General features: G+C 36.4%; 1 protein-coding gene across 1 annotated transcript in view; it reads left to right on the top strand.

Annotated features, from left to right (window-relative positions):
• Window positions 1–9,982, top strand: part of LOC116076492 (vomeronasal type-2 receptor 116-like) — a 30,910-nt gene that overhangs the window by 12,576 nt on the left and 8,352 nt on the right. The window contains exons 3-5 of the mRNA XM_031350331.1: window positions 3,698–4,504; window positions 5,200–5,427; window positions 7,600–7,723. Coding sequence (XP_031206191.1) covers window positions 3,698–4,504; window positions 5,200–5,427; window positions 7,600–7,723 — 1,159 coding nt within the window. The remainder of the gene's footprint in view (window positions 1–3,697; window positions 4,505–5,199; window positions 5,428–7,599; window positions 7,724–9,982) is intronic.

Below are 9,982 nucleotides of genomic sequence, written 5' to 3'. Positions count from 1 at the left end.
TTGTTTTGTTATTTCAAATGAATTTTCAAATTGCTCTTTCTAAGTCTGGGAAGAATTGAATAGGAATTTTGATAGGGATTACATTGATTCTGTAGATTGCCTTTGGCAAGATTAAGCCTGCCAATCCCTGAGCATGAGAGATCTTTCCATCTTCTGAGATCTTCTTCAGTTTCCTACTTCAGAGACTTGAAGTTTTTGTCTAACAGATCTTTTACTTGCTTAGTTAGAGTCACACCAAAGTATTTTATATTATTTGTGGCTACTATGAAAGGTGTTGTTTCCCTAATTTCCTTCTCAGCCTGTTTATCTTTGTGTAAAGGAAGGCCACTGATTTGTTTGAGTTGATTTTATATCCAGCTACGTTGCTGAAGTTGTTTATCAGGTTTAGGAGCTCTCTGGTGGAATTTTGGGGTCACTTAAGTATACTATCATATCATCAGCAAATAGTGATAATTTGACTTCTTCCTTTCCAATTAGTATCCCTTTGACCTCCTTTTGTTGTCTAATTGCTCTGGCTAGGACTTCAAGTACAATATTGAATAGGTAGGGAGAGAGTGGGCAGCCTTGTCTAGTCCCTGATTTTAGTGGGATTGCTTCAAGTTTCTCTCCATTTAGTTTGATATTAGCTACTGGTTTGCTGTATATTGCTTTTACTATATTTAAGTATGGGCCTTGAATTCCTTATCTTTCCAAGACTTTTATCATGAAGGGATGTTGGATTTTGTCAAATGCTTTCTCAGCATCTAGTGAGATGATCATATGTTTTTTTTTCCTTGAGTTTGTTTATGTAGTGAATTATGTTGATGGATTTCCGTATATTGAACCATCCCTGCATCCCTGGGATGAAGCCTACTTGATTGTGGTGGATGATCATTTTGATGTGTTCCTTGATTCAGTTTGCAAGAATTTTATTGAGTATTTTTGCATCGATATTCATAAGGGAAATTGGTCTGAAGTTTTCTTTCTTTGTTAGGTCTTCATGTGGTTTAGGTATAAGAGTAATTGTGGCTTCATAGAATGAATTGGGTACAGTACCTTCTGTTTCTATTTTGTGGAATAGTTTGAGAAGTGTTGGTATTAAGTCTTCTTTGAAGATCTGATAAAACTCTGAACAAAACCCATCCGGTCTTGGGCTTTTTTTGGTTGGGGGACTATTAATGATTGTTTCTATTTCCTTAACAGATATGGGACTGTTTAGATCATTGATCTGATCTTGATTTAACTTTGGTACCTGGTATCTGTCTAGAAAATTGTCCATTTCATCCAGGTTTTCCAGTTTTTTAAATGTAGGCTTTTGTAGTAGACTCTCATGATTGTTTGGATTTCCTCACTGTCTTTTGTTATATCTCCCTTTTCATTTCTGATCTTGTTAATTGGGATAATGTCTCTGTGCCCTCTAGTTAGTCTGGCTAAGTGTTTATCTATTTTGTTGATTTTCTCAAAGAATCAGCTCCTGATATTGTTGATTTTTTTGTATAGTTCTTTTTGTTTCTATTTGGTTGATTTCAGCCCTGAGTTTGATTATTTCTTGCCTTCGACTCCTCTTGGGCGAATTTGCTTCTTTTTGTTCTAGAGCGTTCAGATATGCTGTCAAATTGCTGGTATATGATCTCTACAGTTTATTTTTGGAGGCACTTAAAGCTATGAGTTTTCCCTTAGGACTGCTTTCATTGTGTCCCATAAGTTTGGGTATGTTGTGGCTTCATTTTCATTAAACTCTAGAAAGTCTTTAATTTCTTTCTTTATTTCTTCCTTGACCAAGTTATCAGTGAGTAGAGTGTTGTTGAGCTTCCACATGTGTGTGGGCGTTCTATTGTTTATGTTGTTATTGAGGAGCAGCATGATGATCTGTTAGGATGCAAAGAATTACTTCAGTCTTCTTGTATCTGTTGAGGCCTGATCTGTGACCAATTAATGGTCAATTTTGAAGAAGGTACCATGAGGTGCTGAGAAGAAGGTATATCCTTTTGTTTTAGGATAAAAGTTCTATAGATATCTGTTAAATCCATCTGTTTCATAATTTCTGTTAGTCTCACCATGTCTCTGTTTAGTTTTTGTTTCCATAATCTGTCTATTGCAGAGAGTGGGGCGTTGAAATCTCCCACTATTATTGTGTGCAGTGCAATGTGTGCTTTGAGCTTTAGTAAAGTTTCTTGTATGAATGTAGATGCCCTTGCATTTGCAGCATAGAGGTTCAGAGTTGAAAGTTCCTCTTGGTAGATTTTGATCACTTTAGGGTGAAAGTCGATTTTATTCAATATTAGAATGGCTACTCCAGCTTTTTCTTGGGACTATTTATTGGCTTGGAGAATTGTTTTCCAGCCTTTTATTCTGAGGTAGTGTCTGTCTTTGAAATGCAGGTGGGTTACCTGTATGCAACAAAGCGTTGGGTCCTATTTACATAACCAGTCTGATAGTCTATGTCTTTTTATTGGGGAATTGAGTCCATTGTTATTAACAGATATTAAATAAAGGTAATTGTTGCTTCCTGTTATTTTTGTTGTTAAGAGTTGGAAATCTGTTTTTGTTGCTATGTTCTTTTAATTTTGTTGGAAAATTACTTTTTTGCTTTTTCTAGGATGTAGTTTCCCTCCTTGTGTTGAAGTTTTCCATTTATTACCCTTTGAAGGGCTGGATTTGTGGAAATATATTGTGTAAATTTGGTTTTGTCACTGAATACTTTGGTTTCTCCATCTATGGTAATTGAGAGTTTTTCTGGGTATAGTAGCCTGGGTTGGCATTTGTGTTCTCTTAAAGTCTGTATGACATCAACCCAAGATCTTCTGGCTTTCATAGTCTCTGGTGAGATGTCTGGTGTAATTCCTGCCTTTATATGTTACTTGACCTTTTTCCCTCAGTGCTTTCAATATTCTTTCTTGGTTTTGTGCATTTGGTGTTTTTATTATTATGTGGTAGGAGGAATTTCTTTTCTGGTCCAGTCTATTTGGAGTTCTATAGGCTTCTTGTATGTTCATGGGCATCTCTTTCTTTATGTTAGAGAACTTTTCTTTTATAATTTTGTTGAAGATATTTACTGACCCTTTAAGTTGGAGGTCTTCATTCTCTTCTATACCTATTATCTTTAGGTTTGGTCTTCTCATTGTGTTCTGGATTTCCTGGATGTTTTGGATTAGTAGCTTTTTGTATTTTGTGTTTTCTTTGATGGTTGTGTCAATGTTTTCTATAGTATCTTCTGCACCTGGGTCAGAACAAACCCTGGAGACAGGCTCTCCACTTGCTGGGAAGGGGCAGAGAGGGCTGTGGATCTGCAGAACCTCCTCCTAGGTTAAGAAGGAAGTATAGAAAGGATGCTGTGCTGGCTGCCCTGCTGCTTCTGAGGCCTGTGCCTCCTAGCTGGTCCTGTCTCCTCCTAGGTGTAGAAGAAGGTAGAAAGGATCCTGTGCTGGCTGCCCTGCCGCTTCTGAGGCCTGTGCCTCCTGGCTGGTCCCATCTTAGAAGGTCACCAGAGAGAAAATGGAGATCTCAACTGAGTCTTTGGGTTGGAGCACTCCCAAAGGGAAGGGGCAGAGAGGGCTGTGGATCTGCAGAACCTCCTCCTAGGTGAAGAAGGAGGTAGAAAGGATCCTGCGCCCCCTGATTACTTTTTTATCTCTGTCACTCCATCTGTTGTTTAATACTAAGACTGTTTTTTATTCCAATTCTTCTTCTCCTGTTTAAAATACTATAATCCTTTTAGCTCACTTTTGGGCCTTTTGAACATGTTCTGGACGACGGAATCCACTTTCCATCTCTGTACCAGGTGGCTCCCAAAGACACATCTCTTGCACATGGCATTGCCTCTTTGTTGCTTCATTTCAACTGGACTTGGGTAGGACTCTTCATTACAGATGACCACAGAGGTACTCAGTTTCAATCAGACTTTAGAAAGGAGATGGACAGAGGTAGAATCTGCATAGCATTTGTAGAAACAGTGACATCCCTGGGGGAATCATTATATTATATCTCCTCCCACGCTCAGGTACATATTCTAGAATCATCAGCAAATGTAGTTGTAATTTATGGAGAAATTGCTATTCTATTGACTGCCATAGCAAGAGAATGGAACAAGTATATAACAAGGAAAGTTTGGGTCACAAACTCAAAATGGGCTGGACAAAATTTTCAGAAATATAACATGTTAGATTTGTCCCATGGTAGTCTGATTTTTTCACCTCATCATGGGGAGATTTTTGCCTTCACAAAATTCATTCAGGAAGCTACTCCTACCAAGTATCCAGAAGATTTTTATCTTCACTTAATGTGGAATTTGTATTTCAATTGCTCATTTTTGGATTCCGGTTGTAAAATCTTTGAAAACTGTCAACCAAATGCCTCTTTGGAATTGTTGCCAGGGAATATTTTTTACATGATCATGACTGAAGAGAGTTTAAATGTATACAATGCTGTATATGCAGTGGCCCAAAGTCTCCAAGAGATGACTCTCAGTAAAATTCAAGTTGAAACACAGGCAAATAAAGATAGGACTATGCTATTCCCCTGGCAGGTAATATTTCTTTCATTGTATTGTAACATCAGAAATGTGACACCAGCTGCTATAAATGGTCTCAAACAAATTATTGTAGACTCCAGTTTATTTCAAGAAAGTATATGAGGTACTATATATTTAAGAGATTATACATGAATGCACACAGATATCTATGTACATGATGAGTGGGCTATTGGAAGTTTTAACTTAAAATAATAATTCCAACTTTGGTTACAACAGCAGCAATATTTCTCTTGGTAATACCTCAGTATGAAAATCCACCTTCTCCTGTTCATTTCTCTCAAAAAAGAGTAAGACTACATGCATCATATCCCTATCCACTACTAGAATTGTTGTGCTCCCTAAACAACTCCTGACTCTCAACCAAACTCAAGTAATCTTATGTTTCACACTCAGACTCTGAAAAATTATAAAAATACAAGGAGGTAGCCAGTTTTCATGGAAGTTGAGGAATGTTTGCTGTATATCCTTTGATCATTTGATAATGTTTGGGTTAGTAAGGTCTCTGGAAACAGACTTTTTAGAAACCAAATAGTTATTTCCTCCTGAGCTTTCCTTTGTTCAAAACCGTAGATACTTAATTTAAAACAGCATTAACATCATTGGTTACTTTTGGGAAATAATGTCTTATTTGTAGTTCTGTTATAGCTCTATGACTCCAACTTTATGAGAGGATTTCACATATCTTTTAGCTTCACCGTTTTCTGAAGAATATTCAAGTGAAAAATTCTGTTGGTGACCATGTGGTTCTGGATGGGAAACGGAAGGCAGACACAGAGTATGATATCACCAACCTTTGGAATTTCCCCAAATATCTTTCACTCTTTGTAAAAGTGGGGACATTTTCTCCAAGTGCTCCCAAGGGGCAACAATTGTTGATATCAGAAGATGTGATTCAGTGGCCCATAGGATTTACAGAGGTGCATGTGGTTATTATTTAAAAGATTCTAATGCATGTAAATAAGAAAACTATCCTTCTGGATTGAACAACCATTGATTGTTCATTTGGGAACCATCAATATACCTATAACTATCAATATAAGGAATTTTACTGATTGCTTATTCTGGTACATATGTTTTGAAATATTTTCTAATTATCTTTTTTTATTCAAATCAGGATATGGGGATATAGGTTAATAGTGTGTCACAATTTTGTAACAAAGCATCAGGCAAGATAGTGATTTTAATTTCTATCGTTTTAATTAATTTTTCACTACTTGACATAAAGTAGAGTTACTGGAGACTAGGAATCTTCATAGAAAAAATATTTACAAACTATTTGACTAACGACAAAACTGTCAGAAAGTTTCCTGATAAAGGATTGACATGGAGGGGACAGTAAAATAAGAGTAGTATGAAATGGTTCTTAGTTTTTAAGAAAAAAAATAAAAAAAAAAAAACCACGTTTAGTAAGCCAGTATACAGAAAACTTATATTGTGCCCTTCACCCAGCCTTGAGCAGGCTAAACAGACCTTGAGTACTTGCCACAGTGGGTTTTAAGATTTAGTTGTCTGGCCCCACTGCATCTGCAATTTCCTACAGGAGCTTTGAGGAATAAACTGCCCACTGAGCTTGCTTTGCACATAATCCAGATGAAACAAAGGATGGGTCAGAGGGCTCTCCCTATCTAAACACAGTGCTGAATATTAAAATTTGAGCCTTGATCAGAACCTTTGCCTTGGCTTCATCCTTCTCTCACACCCTGTCCTCTTTCATTTCTAGCCCCCCTTTCAGGTAACTCAGTTCATCCATGATCCATGGCCGCTGGACGGCTACACTATATGGTCTTGGTTTCAATTATTTTCTCAAGTTTTCCACTTTTAACTCCTGTACTTATTTCCACTGATAGTAAATGGTGAGTTAGATATTTAAGCCAAAATAAGCTTTTGTGGAGACCTTACTATTGGCATGCTGTTTTATCACAATAAAGCAAATCCTACGTAAGATAACCAGCTTAGGCAGTTATGATCATTATTAAAAGCCTTTTGCTTTTAAGCTTATGGCAGACAAAACAGCAAAGTGAAATAGTGCCCATTTTTCATGCACCTGTCTTGTTAGATATATGTAATTGACAAAATTAATGGAAGGAAAGGATTTTGTTTTAGCATCACAGTTTCAGAGTAACACCCATCACATCACAGAAACACAATAGCACCAAATTTAGGAAAGAAGGAAGTTTTCATCCAAAATCAGAAAAAAAAGGGGGGGGTAATAGCTTCTATTGACCCAATTCCCATTTTACTCAACTGCTAAAAATAATAGCAGTGATTTTGGCAGATCATCAAACTTATCTAATGGAATATAGAAAATACATCTCAAAATGCCCAAATATTTGTTTTATGGTGAATGTGGTGGTTTGAATATGCTTGGCCCCGGGAACGCACTATTAGTAGGTGTGGCTTTGTTGGAGTAGGTGTAACCTTTCTGAAGGAAGTGTGTCATTGGGGACATGAGATTTAAGACCCTCCCTTGTCCTAGCTTCTTGAAAGTTAGTCTTCTCCTAATGGCTTTCAGATGAAGATGAAGAACTGTTAGCTCCTCCTGCACCATGTGTGCCTAGACTCTTTCATGTTCTTACCTTTATGATAATGGACTAAATCTCTGAATTTGTAGGCCAGTCACAATTAAATGTTGTCCTTATAAGAGTTGTCTTTGTCATGGTGTCTGTTAACAGCAGTAAAACCCTGAGATGATGACATCAATTCATACCAAGCTTATAGTACAGATCACAGACAAAATGCCAATAAGTCTCTTTGTGCAGCCAGGAATCTCAAGGACAGGATCAGTCTGTAGTCCTAACATGTCCTCTTTAAACATTTTCCCAATGACCTAACTTACCTGATTTTCATCCTTCCTTTAAAAGTTTCTGCAGATATTAAAGATTTTATAGTATTAGGACCTATCTTTAGAATATTTCATCAAAGAATGAGCTTTGTAGGTCATGTCAAATAAGAAACATGAGATAACACAGAAAATACTTAAATTTTAAAATGTAAAATTTAAATAATAGATAGGCTATATTCTCAAGCACATCATTTACCTTGGCTTTGATAAAATGCTAAGTAATTTGTATTCTATATTATTTTTTTAGATTCCTCAGTCTGTATGCAATAAGAACTGCAGTCCTGGATCCAAGAAAATCATCCTGGAGGGCAAGGCTGTCTGTTGCTTTGAGTGCACACCTTGCCCAGAAAATGAGATTTCCAATAAGACAGGTGAATGAAATTTTTTCTAAAAAACCTGAAAATGCTAACTTAAGGAGAAAACGTATGCATGTGAACCACAAGGCCAGTTCTTTATTTCAATTTAATGATTTAAATCTTTGCCTATATTTTCTCTTAAAACAACAGATACAGTTGATTCAAATTTTTGATCCATTGTAGGCTTTGTTGCATCCCAAATCCACTTTCCCAGAGGAGAGAAGAAAATTCCATTTTAGCATAGAGTTTAACTTACAATATTCTGAGTAAAATCTCTTCATAATTTTGAAACAATATTTCAATCAGTTATTATTCTGGGTGATTTTAACCTCCCTATCACAATCCCCTCACAGCCAGGAAATTCCCCATTCCAGCAGATTATTTTGGTTTTTTTTTTTATTGTACGTTAAAAGTAAGCTTTTAAATTAACTTACTTACAAGACTTTATTCTAGGTCATCTCTACCACAATGTAAACATGAAACAATAGGTTATACAATGAACTTAAGGCATTGTGAACAGTTGGGAAAACAAAGGCAGTAATAAACTTATGGGAACCAGTATCCAAATTTTGAATAGTGTTTCATGAACTTATTCAAATGCTTCCATCAACCATTAATGATTTAGAAATTTAATATTTATATGTCTACTAATGAAATTGAAAGTATAATTACATAATATCTGAAATGTTTATCATAACTGAAGCAAAGTTGGTGCTGTGAAAATGTTTAAAATATGTGATATTACTCATTAAATCATCAATGCCCAATTTTCAATAGTGTATTAACAATATCATTAAAAGTATTGGAAACAAAATCCTAATGTGGATCAAAGTCATTTTACTGTTTTTGAAATGAGAAAACCTGGCACAGAACTATCCATCCCAGGCTGCTGAAATGAATATGCCAAGCTCTGCTGCTCACACTTGTGATCACATGGTACGACACTGACATGAAGATAGTGAGTTCCATGCAAATGTGGGCAAAATTGATAATCTGTACCAAAATAAGTTCAAGAAACATAAGGAAATCACAAGGCAACTACAATCAGAGGTTGTACAGTAAGCACTCTGTCACTCCATGTTTAATAGGAAAGGCAACTAGAGTTGATTATTTATTATCCACTATTTTGGATAATATAATTTTCACTTTCCATATATATATATATATATATATATATATATATATACACATAGCATTAAAACTATCTAATTTCTGAAACAGACATGATACCTTAATTTTATTATCTATTAATTTCTATTATTTAAAGTAGATTTAAATTTATTCTATGGAGCATATTGATGTTTAAAGTAGAGCATATGTTAACTAGCCTATGTTTGTACTATCCAGACTGAAGGCATGGCAAGCTCATTTTGTTTCTGATATAGATATAGAAGGAGTATCTCATAGGCCACCTCATGAGATACTCCTTCCATGTTACAGAGTAAGATTTAGGCCCTACAGAGATGTGTGCATTTAGAGGGATGGAAGGAAACTAAGAACCCATTTTCTTATCTAAAGATTTCAATTTTTATTGGTTTAATAAAACAAGTACTTCTATAAAAATAGCTCTTAATTTTTCTTATTTTTTATGTTTTCAAAGGGCATATAGTAGATACAAATAAAAGACAGATTGCATATCAAACTGAACTTACTAATTTCATTTTCCATTGCAACTCATGGCTTAACCACTGTCTTAGTCAGGGTTAATATTCCTGCACAAACATCATGACCAAGAAGCAAGTTGGGGAGGAAAGGGTTTATTCAGCTTACTTCCACATTGCTGTTGATCACCAGAGGAAGTCAGGACTGGAACTTAAGCAGGTCAGGAAGCTGACACAGAGGCAATGGAGAGATGTTCCTTACTGGCTTGCTTCCCCTGGCTTGCTCAGCCTGCTCTCTTATAGAACCCAAGACTTCCAGCCCAGGGATGGCACCACCCACAAGGGGCCCTACCCCCTTGATCACTAATTGAGAAAATGCTCCACAGCTGGATCTCATGGAAGCACTTCCCCAACTGAAGCTCCCTTCTCTGTGATAACTCCAGCCTGTGTCAAGTTGGCACATAACACCAGCCAGTACAACCACTGAACGAAAGACCCCAGGCAACACTTGTGCAAATAAAAGTGAAAACCAAAAACATCTGTGAGGAATATAGCTAATAGTCACTGCTTCATGTATTCTGCTGTGTAGGCAGTCCTATATTTTAAAAATTAAGCCGGGCGGTGGTGGCGCACGCCTTTAATCCCAGCACTTGGGAGGCAGAGGCAGGCGGAT

The sequence above is a fragment of the Mastomys coucha genome, unplaced genomic scaffold, assembly GCF_008632895.1.
Source record: "Mastomys coucha isolate ucsf_1 unplaced genomic scaffold, UCSF_Mcou_1 pScaffold4, whole genome shotgun sequence".
Taxonomy (NCBI): domain Eukaryota; kingdom Metazoa; phylum Chordata; class Mammalia; order Rodentia; family Muridae; genus Mastomys; species Mastomys coucha.
Note: the sequence above shows the minus strand (reverse complement) of the source record. Positions and strands in the feature narration are given on the sequence as shown.